General features: G+C 40.6%; 1 protein-coding gene across 1 annotated transcript in view; it reads left to right on the forward strand.

The window, feature by feature from the left end:
- The window catches only part of csmd2 (CUB and Sushi multiple domains 2), an 895,829-nt gene that overhangs the window by 378,007 nt on the left and 500,244 nt on the right, over nucleotides 1-17,578 (forward strand). The window contains 1 exon segment of the mRNA XM_031789283.1: nucleotides 5,483-5,595. Coding sequence (XP_031645143.1) covers nucleotides 5,483-5,595 — 113 coding nt within the window.

Raw genomic sequence — 17,578 nt, forward strand, 5'->3', positions numbered from 1 at the left:
CTACATGAATGTGCATAGCCGTACATAGCTTTATACAGTGTCTTGCAAAATAATTCATCCCCCTTGGCGTTTTTCCTATTTTGTTGCATTACAACCTGTAATTTAAATGATTTTTATTTGGATTTCATGTAATGGACACACACAAAATATTTTAAATTGGTGATGTGAAATGGAAAAAGTTACTTGTTTTAAAAAAAATAACGGAAAAGTGTTCACCTCCTTTGCTAGCGGCACCATGAAGACCAAGCAGGTCAGTGGAGAAGTACAGATCAGGGTTGGGTTATAAACATCCCAGGGAGCACCATTAGATACACTATTAAAAAATGGAAAGAATATGGCCCCACAACAAACCTGCCAAGAGAGGTCTGCCCACCAAAACTCAAAGACCAGGCAAGGAGGCCATTAATCAGAGAGGAAACATAGAGACCAAAGATAAACCTGGAGTATCTGTCCATAGGACCACCTTAAATAAAATCAAATGTTATTATATTTGTCACATACACATGGTTAGCAGATGTTAATGCGAGTGTAGCAAATGCTTGTGCTTCTAGTTCCGACAATGCAGTAATAACCAACGAGTAATCTAACTAACAATTCCAAACGACTACCTTATACACACAAGTGTAAAGGGATAAAGAATATGTACATAAAGATATATGAATGAGTGATGATACAGAACGGCATAGGCAAGATGCAGTAGATGGTATCGAGTACAGTATATACATATGAGATGAGTAATGTAGGGTATGTAAACATTATATTAAGTGGCATAGTTTAAAGTGGCTAGTGATACATGTATTACATGTATGGGAGCAGCCACTCAATGTTAGTGGTGGCTGTTTAACAGTCTGATGGCCTTGTGATAGAAGCTGTTTTTTCAGTCTCTGGGTCCCTGCTTTGATGCACCTGTACTGACCTCGCCTTCTGGATGATAGTGGGTTGAACAGGCAGTGGCTCGGGTGGTTGATGTCTTTGATGAACTATTTGAACTTCCTGTGACATCGGGTGGTGTAGGTGTCCTGGAGGGCAGGTAGTTTGCCCCCGGTGATGCGTTGTGCAGACCTCACTACCCTCTGGAGAGCCTTACGGTTGTGGGTGGAGCAGTTGCTGTACCAGGCGGTGATACAGCCCGCCAGGATGCTCTCGATTGTGCAACTGTAAACGTTTGTGAGTCTTGAAGGGAGGTTGAAGGGACGCTGCTGCGCCTTCTTCACCACGCTGTGTGTGGGGGTGGACCAATTCAGTTTGTCCGTGATGTGTATGCCGAGGAACTTAAAACGTCCTAAAACGTTCTACCCTCTCCACTACTGTCCCATTGATGTGGATAGGAGGTGTTCCCTCTGCTGTTTCCTGAAGTTCACAATCATCTCTTTTGTTTTGTTGACATTGAGTGTGAGGTTATTTTCCTGACACCACACTCTGAGGGCCCTCACCTCCTCCCTGTAGGCCTTCTCGTCGTTGTTGGAAATCAAGCCTTTAAGCTGTACATTCCACAGAGCTGGGCTTTATGGAAGAGTGGCCAGAAAAAAAAGGCATTGTTTAAAGAAAATAATAAGCGTTTGATGTTCACCAAAATACATGTGGGAGTCAAAACGCTATGTCTAGCGCAAACCCAACACCCCTCATCACCCCGAGAACACTATCCCTACAGTGAAGCATGGTGGTGGCAGCATCATGCTGTGGGGATGTTTTTCATCGGCAGGGACTGGGAAACTGGTCAAAATTGAAAGGAGTGATGGATGGCGCTAAATGCAGAGAAATTCTTGAGAGAGACCTGTTTCAGTCTTCCAGAGATTTAAGACTGGGACAGAGGTTCACCTTCCAGCAGGACAATGACCCTAAGCATACTGCTAAAGCAACACTCGAGTGGTTAAAGGGGAAACATTTAAATGTCTTGGAATGGCCTAGTAAAAGCCCAGACCTCAATCCAAATGAGTATCTGTGTCTTGTATGACTCAAAGATTGCTGTACACCAGCAGAACCCCATCCAACTTGAAGGAGCTGGAGCAGTTTTGCCTTGAAGCATGGGGAAAATCCCAGTGGCTAGATATGCCAAGCTTATAGAGACAAACCCCAAGAGACTTGCAGCTGTAATTGCTGAAAAAGGTGGCTCTACAAAGTATTGACTTTGGGGGGTGAATAGTTATGCACGCTCAAGTTAGATTTTTTGTTGTCTTGTTTCTTATTTGTTTCACACGAGAAACTATTTTGATTCTTCAATGTGGTAGGTATGTTGTGTAAATGAAATGATACAAACCTCCAAAAAATTCATTTTAATTCCAGGTTGTAAGGCAACAAAATAGGATCAAATCCAAGGGGGGTGAATACTTCCGGAAGTATTTACATAGCTTCACCCTTACATAGCTTTATCACTACACAGCTTTATCACTACACAGCTTTATCACTACACAGCTTTGTCACTACACAGCTTTATCACTACACAGCTTTATCACTACACAGCTTTGTCACTACACAGCTTTATCACTACACAGCTTTATCACTACACAGCTTTGTCACTACACTGCTTTGTCACTACACAGCTTTATCACTACACAGCTTTATCACTACACAGCTTTGTCACTACACTGCTTTGTCATTACACATCTTTATATTTAAACAGATTTCCCTACACAGCTTTGTCCCTAGAGAGCTTAATCCTAACAGAGCTTAATTCTAACAGAGATTAATCCTAACAGAGCTTAATCCTAACAGGGCTTTATCCTAACAGGGCTTTATCCTAACAGAGCTTTATCCCTACACAGCTTTATCCTAATAGAGCTTTATCCCTACACAGCTTAATCCTAACAGGGCTTTATCCCTACACAGCTTTATCCTAACAGGGCTTTATCCCTACACAGCTTTATCCTAACAGGGCTTTATCCCTACACAGCTTTATCCCTACACAGCTTTATCCCTACACAGCTTTATCCTAACAGGGCTTTATCCCTACACAGCTTTATCCTAACAGGGCTTTATCCCTACACAGCTTTATCCTAACAGAGCTTTATCCTAACAGGGCTTTATCCTAACAGGGCTTTATCCTAACAGAGCTTTATCCCTACACAGCTTTATCCCTACACAGCTTTATCCTAACAGAGCTTTATCCTAACAGGGCTTTATCCTAACAGAGCTTTATCCTAACAGGGCTTTATCCTAACAGGGCTTTATCCTAACAGAGCTTTATCCTAACAGGGCTTTATCCTAACAGGGCTTTATCCTAACAGGGCTTTATCCTAACAGAGCTTTATCCCTAGAGAGCTTTATCCCTAGAGAGCTTTATCCCATGGCGTTGATACTGGTGCTGGCATTAATCTAAATGTTTACTTCCTTTTTATGACTATTGGGTGGTGGATTCCCAGAATGCCTCAGTGTTTGTGTTTTTGTGTGTTTATGTGTGTGAGAGCGCATGTGTGTGTGTCCAGATATGCAGTAGAGTACTTTAGCAGATCATATATATTAATATTGCTACAGTAGAGTACTTTAGCAGATCCTATATATTAATATTGCTACAGTAGAGTACTTTAGCAGATCCTATATATTAATATTGCTACAGTAGAGTACTTTAGCAGATCCTATATATTAATATTGCTACAGTAGAGTACTTTAGCAGATCCTATATATTAATATTGCTACAGTAGAGTACTTTAGGAGATCCTATATATTAATATTGCTACAGTAGAGTACTTTACCAGATCCTATATATTAATATCGCTACAGTAGAGTACTTTACCAGATCCTATATATTAATATTGCTACAGTAGAGTACTTTAGCAGATCCTATATATTAATATTGCTACAGTAGAGTACTTTACCAGATCCTATACACTGTAGTCTAGTCCCTACAGAGTGTGTTCATATTGCTACAGTAGAGTACTTTACCAGATCCTATACACTGTAGTCTAGTCCCTACAGAGTGTGTTCATATTGCTACAGTAGAGTACTTTACCAGATCCTATACACTGTAGTCTAGTCCCTACAGAGTGTGTTCATATTGCTACAGTAGAGTACTTTACCAGATCCTATACACTGTAGTCTAGTCCCTACAGAGTGTGTTCATATTGCTACAGTAGAGTACTTTACCAGATCCTATACACTGTAGTCTAGTCCCTACAGAGTGTGTTCATATTGCTACAGTAGAGTACTTTACCAGATCCTATACACTGTAGTCTAGTCCCTACAGAGTGTGTTCATATTGCTACAGTAGAGTACTTTACCAGATCCTATACACTGTAGTCTAGTCCCTACAGAGTGTGTTCATATTGCTACAGTAGAGTACTTTACCAGATCCTATACACTGTAGTCTAGTCCCTACAGAGTGTGTTCATATTGCTACAGTAGAGTACTTTAGGAGATCCTATATATTAATATTGCTACAGTAGAGTACTTTAGCAGATCCTATATATTAATATTGCTACAGTAGAGTACTTTAGGAGATCCTATATATTAATATTGCTACAGTAGAGTACTTTACCAGATCCTATATATTAATATCGCTACAGTAGAGTACTTTACCAGATCCTATATATTAATATTGCTACAGTAGAGTACTTTAGCAGATCCTATATATTAATATTGCTACAGTAGAGTACTTTACCAGATCCTATACACTGTAGTCTAGTCCCTACAGAGTGTGTTCATATTGCTACAGTAGAGTACTTTACCAGATCCTATACACTGTAGTCTAGTCCCTACAGAGTGTGTTCATATTGCTACAGTAGAGTACTTTACCAGATCCTATACACTGTAGTCTAGTCCCTACAGAGTGTGTTCATATTGCTACAGTAGAGTACTTTACCAGATCCTATACACTGTAGTCTAGTCCCTACAGAGTGTGTTCATATTGCTACAGTAGAGTACTTTACCAGATCCTATACACTGTAGTCTAGTCCCTACAGAGTGTGTTCATATTGCTGTTGTTTCCTATTGTCAACAGTGTTTGATGACTATCATGGTGATAAAATGTCTTTCTATATTAAGATTCACTGATAGTCTTTTGGAGTGGTCCAGCTCCTGCTATGAATGATTCAGTGTGGAATTAATACCAGATATTGCCATTCAGAACTAGCATATTTTTGAAGGGCTTCTAGAGGTTACACAGTTGCAATTCTTGTGTTATGGTTTGGTTTTTGGAGAAATATTAAAGGAGTTCTTCCTGGTATGAATCATCTAAGTTGATAGTAGGAATAACTGTGCTGTGGTTGTTTTCTAGCTTGCCTTTAAAATGTTTGTAGTTCTGAGGCTGAAACACTTAACGTGTGTAACTGAATATTGATTAACGTGCACTGTACATTGAACATCTTGTTTGAACTCAAACTATCTCTCCTCTCCTCTCCTCTCCTCTCCTCTCCTCTCCTCTCCTCTCCTCTCCTCTCCTCTCCTCTCCTCTCCTCTCCTCTCCTCTCCTCTCCCCTCCTCTCCCCTCCTCTCCTCTCCTCTCCTCTCCTCTCCTCTCCTCTCCTCTCCTCTCCTCTCCTCTCTTCAGGTTCACTGGTCCTAATCTGCCATCTCCCGTCCTCAGCAGTAAGAACTGGCTACGACTACACTTTACCTCTGATGGAAACCACAAGCTGAGGGGCTTCAGTGCACAGTACCAAGGTATGATACACACGCACACATGTAGACACACACACACACACACACACACACACAAACACGAACATGTACACATTCACACACGTCCCCAGGCTCATCACTCAGAGGGTCGTAGTTCAGGGCTGAAAACAGATGAACAGGAAAATGGATTAGTGTGTCCAAATGCAATATACAAACCTCAATCTCATCTCACCTCCACTCTTCCTCCCATCTTCTCACAGATCAAAACAAGGGATGGGGAAAAAGAGAGGGAGAGAGAGAGAGAGAGAGAGAGAGAGAGAGAGAGAAAAAAAGAGCAAGAGAGAGTATGAGTGGATGAGAGAGACACAGAGAGAGAGACACAGAGAGAGAGAGACAAAGAGAGAGAGACACAGAGAGAGAGAGAGAGAGAGAGAGTGAGAGAGAGAGAGAGAAAAAAAGAGCAAGAGAGAGTATGAGTGGATGAGAGAGACACAGAGAGAGAGACACAGAGAGAGAGACACAGAGAGAGAGACACGGAGAGAGAGAGAGACAGAGAGAGAAGAAGAGGGAGACAGAGGAGGGGAAGACAGAGAGAGAGACAGACAGAGAGAGAGGAAGACAGAGAGAGGAAGACAGAGAGAGGAAGACAGAGAGAGAAGAAGAGGGAGACAGAGGAGAGGAAAATAGGAAAATAGGATTACAGGTCCTGTGTTAGATAAATGTATTCAGTGGGTGGTTCTAATCCTGAATGCTGATTGGTTAAACATTCCAGCCGGTGTCTATTCCAAGTTGCCACCGGCTAAATCTATGAAGTTAAAATGCCTATTTACTCTGTTCCATCTGACTGTGCATGCCACTGTCTCTTCAGCCCAGCCAGGCAATTTATAAACTTGATCTCCACTATAAAAAGCATCTAGACATTATCTCACATGTCTTTAAGACTAACATTTAGTTTTCAACAGCGGAGATTTTTATAAACCTTGCTGTCTGTCTCTCCGACATTTCCAACATTGTTACAATATTCAAATATGATCACTAGCTGTCCCATAATGATGAACGTGCCGGGACGAGACAGATAGGCAGCGCTTCTCAGCCAGTCAAAATCATGAATCAGTTGGCATAATTTGTATGGACAAAGGTAAAATGAAAAGTTTGCAGTCTTTCCAGCTTCAGTTTTTTTTTACCTTTATTTTACTAGACAAGTCAGTTAAGAACAAATCCTTATTTACAATGACAGCCTAGGAACAGTAGGTTAACTGGTCTAGGAACAGTGGAACAGTAGGTTTAACTGGTCTAGGAACAGTGGAACAGTAGGTTAACTGGTCTAGGAACAGTGGAACAGTAGGGTTAACTGGTCTAGGAACAGTGGAACAGTAGGTTAACTGGTCTAGGAACAGTGGGTTAACTGCCTGTTCAGGGGCAGAACAACAGATTTGTACCTTGTCAGCTCGGGGATTTGAACTTGCAACCTTTTGGTTACTAGTCCAACGCTCTAACCACTAGGCGACCCTGCCGTGATTGTGTTAGTTGTGTTGTCTAGCTCCTCTGTCCTAACGAGAGAACACATTATCTATGCCAGGTGAAATCACTCCTCATTAGTTCCTTCTTATGGACGTATCCAAATAAATGTCACTAGAAAACAGCTTGAACAAATGCAGCTGCTGTTGTTCTTCTGGCTGCACTGTTTAACGTGACTGTAAGTTAGCCATAGTTGGCTAGCTAGCAAGGGATTAGAATGTTGACAGCAAGTATGGCAATGGAACATCTAGAAGGAACTTCCATAGACACAGAACAAAAAAGACTGAACTACTGTGTCATTGCAAAAAAAATCAAGGAAGCTGGTGACCCATATCTCCCTCACTAACGTTAAGCATCAGCTGTCAGAGCAGCTCACAGATCACTGCACCTGTACATAGACCATCTGTAAACAGCCCATCTGTAAACAGCCCATCTGTAAACAGCCCATCCAACTACCTCATCCACATACTGTTATTTATTTATCTTGCTCCTTTGCACCCCAGTATCTCTACTTGCACATTCATCTTCTGCACATCTATCACTCCATTGTTTAATTGCTAAATTGTAATTACTTCACCACCATGGCCTATTTATTGCCTTACCTCCCTTATCTTACCTCATTTGCACTCACTGTATATAGATTTTTTTCTATTGTGTTATTGACTGTTTGTTTGTTTATCCCATGTGTCACTCTGTGTCGTTGTATGTGTCAAACTGCTTTGCTTTATCTTTGCTTTATCTTGGCCAGGTCGCAGTTGTAAATGAGAACTTGTTCTCAACTTGCCCTACCTGGTTAAATAAAGGTGAAATAAATCAAATTTAAAAAATGTCTCTGTTAACCGAATAGATAGAATGAACGACCAATCCGGTTTGGGTAGCAACCCTAGATTTGTGTCGGGACTATATCTTGTGGATGAATAAATAAATAACAAAATAATCAAATTAACGTTGTTAATGAAAATATGTCAGTCATTGTTTGATTATGTTGGTAACCCGTTGTATAAAAGTGATGATGTCCTTGAAGCCGGGGTTTGGAGGACATATTGGACGGTTTGCTGGCCCCCGACAACACCCCAATATATCCCACGAACACGGTTGTCTCAGGCATTATCACTTAAATATAATCCATTAGTGAAATCAGAGAGAGGAGGAGGACTAAGACTTTAATTAGATTAACGAATGGCCTCCTCCCACCATCCCCTCACATATTATCCTTGCACACGGTCCTCGATAGACACAGCTCATTTCAAATTAGTAACATTTTATATTGTCCTCATCTTCTCTCAACTCCTCTCTCACATTCATATCTGTCTCTCTCCCTCTACATGTCTGTCTCTCTCCCTCTACATGTCTGTCTCTCTCTCTGTTGTCTCTCTCCCCCTCTACATGTCTCTCTCTCTCTGTTGTCTCTCTCCCCCTCTACATGTCTGTCTCTCTCTCTGTTGTCTCTCTCTCTCTACGATCCACTCATCTCCTTTTCACACAATGCACCTTCATGTCTCTATTTTAACATACCTAACTTATTTGTAAATCTCAGCACAGGCCTTAGTGCTATAGGTTCAAGGGTGAGTCAGGAATATTGTTGCTATTTTCACTGTTACAATTATTGGCGCCCTTGCTGCCGTTGGCGCGAAAGGGGCTGGGTTTGAATGAATGAACAAGTTGTGGGTGTGTCGAAGCCAATCAGAAAGTGCTCCATGGTGTTCACAGTCTTTTATGTCTTGGACTCCAATTCAAATGTTATATGTCTGTTATAGTTAGTTAATAAATGGCATACAGAAACTAATTGACAAAAATGTAGCCATATATAAATACTAATACTAAATACTAATACTAAATACTAATGCTAAATACATTAAATCAAATCAAATCAAATTTTATTTGTCACATCCACATGGTTAGCAGATGTTAATGCGAGTGTAGCGAAATGCTTGTGCTTCTAGTTCCGACAATGCAGTAATAACCAACAAGTAATCTAACTAACAATTCCAAAACTACTACCAATGCTAATTGCCTGCTGCTAGATACACAGTGATAATGGTATGTTATAGCACTCCAATGCTAATTGCCTGTGTATATACGTATACATATGAGATGAATAATGTAGGGAACATTATATTAGGTAGCATTGTTTAAAGTTGTATGTTGAATCCATTTGCAGTCCACATTGTTCTAAGTAATTGGATATCTTCAATAGCATTCACACTGATGTAGGGTCTAGGTCTACTGTAAATTACATTATGGCTGGGCATAGACATACCACACATTGTCAATAAGCAAGATTAAATTAATTATTGATAAAGTGTATATATATTATATAATATATAATATAGTGTATATAATATCTAATATAGTGTATATAATATCTAATATAGTGTATATAATATCTAATATAGTGTATATAATATCTAATATAGTGTATATAATATCTAATATAGTGTATATAATATCTAATATAGTGTATATAATATATAATATAGTGTATATAATATATAATATAGTGTATATAATATCTAATATAGTGTATATAATATCTAATATAGTGTATATAATATCTAATATAGTGTATATAATATCTAATATAGTGTATATAATATCTAATATAGTGTATATAATATCTAATATAGTGTATTTAATATCTAATATAGTGTATATAATATAATATAGTGTATATAATATCTAATATAGTGTATATAATATCTAATATAGTGTATATAATATATAATATAGTGTATATAATATATAATATAGTGTATATAATATATAATATAGTGCCTTCGGAACATATTCAGACCCCTTGACTTTTTCCACATTTTCTTTTACGTTACTTATACTAAAATGGATTAAATAAAAAATACTCAGCAATCTACATCATAATGCACTGAGTTACAGTGGGGCAAAAAAGTATTTAGTCAGCCACCTATTGTGCAAGTTCTCCCACATAAAAAGAGGAGAGAGGCCTGTAATTTTCATAACAGGTACACTTCAACTATGACAGACAAAATTAATTGTAGGATTTTTTATGAATTTATTTGCAAATTATGGTGGAAAATAAGTATTTGGTCACCTACAGACAAGCAAGATTTCTGTCTCTCACAGACCTGTAACTTCCTCTTTAAGAGGCTCCTCTGTCCTCCACTCGTTACCTGTATTAATGGCACCTGTTTGAACTTCTTATCAGTATAAAAGACACCTGTCCACAACCTCAAACAGTCACACTCCAAACTCCACTATGGCCAAGACCAAAGAGCTGTCAAAGGACACCAGAAACAAAATTGTAGACCTGCACCAGGCTGGGAAGACTGAATCTGCAATAGGTAAGCAGCTTGGTTTGAAGAAATCAAATGTGGGAGCAATTATTAGGAAATGGAAGACATACAAGAACACTGATAATATCCCTCGACCTGGGGCTCCATGCAAGATCTCACCCCGTGGGGTCAAAATGAGCAAAAATCCCAGACCCACACGGGGGGACCTAGTGAATGACCTGCAGAGAGCTGGGACCAAAGTAACAAAGCCTACCATCAGTAACACACTACGCCGCCAGGGACTCAAATCCTGCAGTGCCAGACGTGTCCCCATGCTTAAGCCAGTACATATCCAGGCCCGTCTGAAGTTTGCTAGAGAGCATTTGGAGGATCCAGAAGAAGATTGGGAGAATGTCATATGGTCAGATGAAACCAAAATATAACTTTTTGGTAAAAACTAAACTTGTCGTGTTTGGAGGACAAAGAATGCTGAGTTGCATCCAAAGAACACCATACCTACTGTGAAGCATGGGGGTGGAAACATCATGCTTTGGGGCTGTTTTTCTGCAAAGGGACCAGGACGACTGATCCGTGTAAAGGAAAGAATGAATGGGGCCATGTATCGTGAGATTTTGAGTGAAAACCTCCTTCCATCAGCAAGGGCATTGAAGATGAAACTTGGCTGGGTCTTTCAGCATGACAATGATCCTAAACACTCCGCCCGGGCAATGAAGGAGTGGCTTCGTAAGAAGCATTTCAAGGTCCTGGAGTGGCCTAGCCAGTCTCCAGATCTCAACCCCATAGAAAATCTTTGGAGGGAGTTGAAAGTCTGTGTTGCCCAGCAACAGCCACAAAACATCACTGCTCTAGAGGAGATCTGCATGGAGGAATGGGCCATAATACCAGCAACAGTGTGTGAAAACCTTGTGAAGACTTACAGAAAACGTTTGACCTCTGTCATTGCCAACAAAGGGTATATAACAAAGTATTGATCTAAACTTTTTTATTGACCAAATAGTTATTTTCAACCATAATTTGCAAATAAATTCACAAAAAATCCTACAATGTGATTTTCTGGATTTTTTAAAATAATTTTGTCTGTCATAGTTGAAGTATACATATGATGAAAATTACAGGCCTCTCTCATATTTTTAAGTGGGAGAACTTGCACAATTGGTGACTGAGTAAATACTTTTTTGCCCCCCATATCCTATCAGATATCAAGGTAGGATAGGTAGCAGGGGTCGATAATCCAGAGTAGGAGCTAAAGTGCAGGCACAGTGGTAAGGTGGGCGGGTACAGGCTCAGGACAGGCAGAGTGGTCAGGTGGGTGGGTACAGGCTCAGGACAGGCAGAGTGGTCAGGTGGGCGGGTACAGGCTCAGGACAGGCAGAGTGGTCAGGTGGGCGGGTACAGGCTCAGGACAGGCAGAGTGGTCAGGTGGGCGGGTACAGGCTCAGGACAGGCAGAGTGGTAAGGTGGGCGGGTACAGGCTCAGGACAGGCAGAGTGGTCAGGTGGGCGGGTACAGGCTCAGGACAGGCAGAGTGGTCAGGTGGGCGGGTACAGGCTCAGGACAGGCAGAGTGGTCAGGTGGGCGGGTACAGGCTCAGGACAGGCAGAGTGGTCAGGTGGGCGGGTACAGGCTCAGGACAGGCAGAGTGGTCAGGTGGGCGGGTACAGGCTCAGGACAGGCAGAGTGGTCAGGTGGGCGGGTACAGGCTCAGGACAGGCAGAGTGGTCAGGTGGGCGGGTACAGGCTCAGGACATGCAGAGTGGTCAGGTGGGCGGGTACAGGCTCAGGACAGGCAGAGTGGTCAGGTGGGCGCGTACAGGCTCAGGACAGGCAGAGTGGTCAGGTGGGCGGGTACAGGCTCAGGACAGGCAGAGTGGTCAGGTGGGCGGGTACAGGCTCATGACAGCCTGGGGAAAAGCGGGAGCTGAGACAAAACTGCTGGTTGACTTGACAACTGGGAACAGACAAACAGAGAACACAGGTATAAATACACAGGGGATAATGGGGAATATGGGCGACATCTGGAGGGGGGTGGAGACAATCACAAAGACAGGTGAAACAGATCAAGGTGTGACAAAAATGAAAACTGGTTTTTAGAAATATTTGAACATTTATTAAAAATAAAAAACAGATACCTTATTTACATAAGTATTCAGCACCTTTGAAAAGATACAAAAAATTTAGCCCAGGTGCATCCTGGTTCTATTGATCATCCTTGAGATGTTTCTACAACTTGACTGAATTCCACCTGTGGTAAATTCAATTGATTGAACATGATTTGGTAAGGCACACACTTGTCTATATAAGGTCCCACAGTTGACAGTGCACGTCAGAGCAAAAACCAAGCCATGAGGTCGACGGAATTGTCCGTAGAGTTCCATAGAGTTCCGAGACAGAATTGTGTCGAGGCACACATCTGGGGAAGGGTACCAAAACATTTCTGCAGCATTGAAGGTCCCCAAGAACACAGTGGCCTCCGTCATTCTTAAATGGAAGATGTTTGGAACCACCAAGACTATTCCTAGAGCTGGCCGCCCAGACAAACTGAGCAACCGGGGGAGAAGGGCCCTTGGTCAGTGAGATGACCAAGAACCCGAAGCATGGTGGTGGCAGCATCCCTATGGTGAAGCATGGTGGTGGCAGCATCCCTACGGTGAAGCATGGTGGTGGCAGGGACTGGGAGATTAGTCAGGATCAAGGTGAAGATGAATGGAGCGAAATACAGAGAGATCCTTGATGAAAACCTGCTCCAGAGCGCTCAGGACCTCAGGCTGGGGTGAAGGTTCACCTTCCAACAGGACAACAACCCTAAGCACACAGCCAAAACAACAAAGGAGTGGCTTCGGGACAATTCTCTGAATTTCCTTGAGGGGCCCAGCCAGAGCCCGGACTTGAACCCGATCGCACATTCCTGGAGAGACCTGAAAATTGCTTTTCAGCAACGCTCCCCATCCAACCTGACAGAGCTTGAGATAATCTGTATTGACGTGTGCTTGTAGCGTCATACCTAATACTTGAGGCTGTAATCGCTGTCAAAGGTGTTTCAACAAAGTACTGAGTAAAGGGTCTGAATACTTCGGAAAATGTTATATTTCTTTTTTTTAAATTATAAATGAGCAAACATGTCTAAACTGTTTGGTATGTCGTTATGTGGTATTGTGTATCAATAGGTACAAAAATATTATGTTTTTATGGTTCTGAAATACAAAGTATATAGGCACCAGAAGCACAATAGTCTACCCTTGTTCCATGTTCATATGGTCAATGTGCGACGGCTGGATAGGCTGAGTTTCTTCTGTCACAATTCATACCATAACCAACTATGTTACTGATAAAAAAAACAGTTTTGATTGGTCTTCAATATCCCTATCAGACTGGTCTAAATATTCCGATCAGACTGGTCTAAATATTCCTATCAGACTAGTCTTAATATTCCTATCAGACTGGTCTTAATATTCCTATCAGACTGGTCTTAATATTCCGATCAGACTGGTCTAAATATTCCTATCAGACTAGTCTTAATATTCCTATCAGACTGGTCTTAATATTCCTATCAGACTGTTCTTAATATTCCTATCAGACTGGTCTTAATATTCCTATCAGAATGGTCTTAATATTCCTATCAGACTGGTCTTAATATTCCTATCAGACTGGTCTTAATATTCCTATCAGACTGGTCTTAATATTCCTATCAGACTGGTCTTAATATCCCTATCAGACTGGTCTTAATATTCCTATCAGACTGGTCTTAATATTCCTATCAGACTGGTCTTTATATTCCCATCAGACTGGTCTTAATATTTCCATCAGACTGGTCTTAATATTCCTATCAGACTGGTCTTAATATTCCCATCAGACTGGTCTTAATATTCCTATCAGACTGGTCTTAATATTTCCATCAGACTGGTCTTAATATTCCTATCAGACTGGTCTTAATATTCCCATCAGACTGGTCTTAATATTCCCATCAGACTGGTCTTAATATTCCCATCAGACTGGTCTTAATATTAATATTATATTCCCATCAGACTGGTCTTAACAATTCTTATCAGACTGGTCTTAACTATTCCTATCAGTGTAACGGCGTTCTTCATTTGTTGAAGGAGAGTCGGACCGAAATGCAGCGTGGTGGTTACTCATGATCTTTAATGAAGAAAACGGCGATACATGAAATAACTTATAAATACAAAAACAACAAACGGAACGTGAAACTTATTACAGCCTATCTGGTGAACACTACACAGAGACAGGAACAATCACCCACCAACCTAATACAGCCTATCTGGTGACACTACACAGAGACAGGAACAATCACCCACCAACCTAATACAGCCTATCTGGTGAAACTACACAGAGACAGGAACAATCACCCATGAAAGACAAAGCGAAACTCAGGCTACCTAAATACGGTTCCCAATCAGAGGCAACGAGAATCACCTGACTGCTGATTGAGAACCGCCTCAGGCAGCCAAGCCTATACAACACCCCTAATCAGCCGCGATCCCAAATACTACAAACCCCAATACGAAATACAATAACATAAACCCCTGTCACACCCTGGCCTGACCAAATATATAACGAAAACACAAATACAATGACCAAGGCGTGACAATCAGACTGGTCTTAATATTCCCATCAGACTGGTCTTAATATTCCCATCAGACTGGTCTTAATATTCCCATCAGACTGGTCTTAATATTAATATTATATTCCCATCAGACTGGTCTTAACAATTCTTATCAGACTGGTCTTAACTATTCCTATCAGACTGGTCTTAATATTCCCATCAGACTGGTCTTAATATTCCCATCAGACTGGTCTTAATATTCCTATCAGACTGGTCTTAATATTCCAATCAGACTGGTCTTAATATTCCCATCAGACTGGTCTTTATATTCCTATCAGACTGATCTTTATATTCCTATCAGACTAGTCTTAATATTCCTATCAGACTGGTCTTAATATTCCTATCAGACTGGTCTTAATATTCCTATCAGACTGGTCTTAATATTCCTATCAGACTGGTCTTAATATTCCTATCAGACTGGTCTTAATATTCCTATCAGACTGGTCTTAATATTCCTATTAGACTGGTCTTAATATTCCTATCAGACGGGTCTTTATATTCCTATCAGACTGGTCTTAATATTCCCATCAGACTGGTCTTAATATTTCCATCAGACTGGTCTTAATATTCCTATCAGACTGGTCTTAATATTCCCATCAGACTGGTCTTAATATTCCCATCAGACTGGTCTTAATATTCCCATCAGACTGGTCTTAATATTAATATTATATTCCCATCAGACTGGTCTTAACAATTCCTATCAGACTGGTCTTAACAATTCTTATCAGACTGGTCTTAACTATTCCTATCAGACTGGTCTTAATATTCCTAGCAGACTGGTCTTAATATTCCAATCAGACTGGTCTTAATATTCCCATCAGACTGGTCTTAATATTCCCATCAGACTGGTCTTAATATTAATATTCCTATCAGACTGGTCTTTATATTCCTATCAGACTGGTCTTAACTATTCCTATCAGACTGGTCTTAACAATTCCAATCAGACTGGTCTTAACAATTCCAATCAGACTGGCCTTAACAATTCCTATCAGACTGGTCTTAATATTCCTATCAGACTGGTCTTAACTATTCCTATCAGACTGGTCTTTATATTCCTATCAGACTGGTCTTAATATTCCTATCAGACTGGTCTTAATATTCCTATCAGACTGGTCTTCATATTCCTATCAGACTGGTCTTTATATTCCTATCAGACTGGTCTTTATATTCCTATCAGACTGGTCTTTATATTCCTAACAGACTGGTCTTTATATTCCTATCAGACTGGTCTTTATATTCCTATCAGACTGGTCTTTATATTCCTATCAGACTGGTCTTAATATTAATATCAGACTGATCTTTATATTCCTATCAGACTGGTCTTTATATTCCTATCAGACTGGTCTTTATATTCCTATCAGACTGGTCTTAATATTAATATCAGACTGGTCTTTATATTCCTATCAGACTGGTCTTAATATTAATATCAGACTGGTCTTTATATTCCTATCAGACTGGTCTTTATATTCCTATCAGACTGGTCTTAATATTAATATCAGACTGGTCTTTATATTCCTATCAGACTGGTCTTTATATTCCTATCAGACTGGTCTTTATATTAATATCAGACTGGTCTTTATATTCCTATCAGACTGGTCTTTATATTCCTATCAGACTGGTCTTAGAGGGGGAGGTTGAGAGCCATGCATCCTCTGAAACAGGACTCTGCCGAACCGTTTTTACACAACAAAAATTGCAAACTAACTTTTGACACTAGAGCCTCTTTAATTAACGCCCGACGAAGATAGAGCAATTAAGATTGAAGTGTAGTTTGGCACAAAGGCACAAGGCTTTGATCATTTAATAGTGACTGAAAATACAAATGTTTATTAACCAACAAGAACTATAAGCTGTTGAGATATGAAATAATCAAGTTGTGTTCGTGAGAATTATGAGTGTGTTCGTCAGATATTTTAATAAACAATCCATCTAAATACCCCTCAAATGACTTCCCTCTTGCAGTGAAGACTGTACACATCTATGTCATACCATTGAACCCCAGGAAGAGTAGTCGCTACGCCTGCTGCAGCTGCTGTGGATCCTGATAAACCATTAAATACTAACACTATCTCATTTGGATATCAGCAGTTCATTGTGCCCACTCTGAATTTACCACAATGTACCACCCATACAAAGTCTAGAAGTAGATATATTATATTCATTCACATCACATTCAATGTTTTTAAATGAAATATTAGTTTACTGCGGAAGCCGTACGCTGCCTACAGAATCCATGCAGGAAATCAAGGGACGTCGGGGGGGGCAAAATGTAGCTGGTGTGCAGAGGAGAGTGAAGCTATAAACGTACAGAGTTACCACCCTGGACAGAATTACAAGATAAAGTGATAGTATGATCTCCTTCCTGTTGTGTTTCCCCAACGGGATCGTAGGAACCAGACAGTGTTAACAACTAATACAGAACCATCTCTCAGTGGATCTTATGACAGAGGACCCAGACAGTGTTAACAACTAATACAGAACCATCTCTCAGTGGATCTTATGACAGAGGACCCAGACAGTGTTGTAGGCTGATACAGAACCGTCTCTCAGTGGATCTTATGACAGAGGACCCAGACAGTGTTTTAGGCTGATACAGAACCATCTCTCAGTGGATCTT

The sequence above is a fragment of the Oncorhynchus kisutch genome, linkage group LG14 (assembly GCF_002021735.2).
Source record: "Oncorhynchus kisutch isolate 150728-3 linkage group LG14, Okis_V2, whole genome shotgun sequence".
NCBI lineage: Eukaryota > Metazoa > Chordata > Actinopteri > Salmoniformes > Salmonidae > Oncorhynchus > Oncorhynchus kisutch.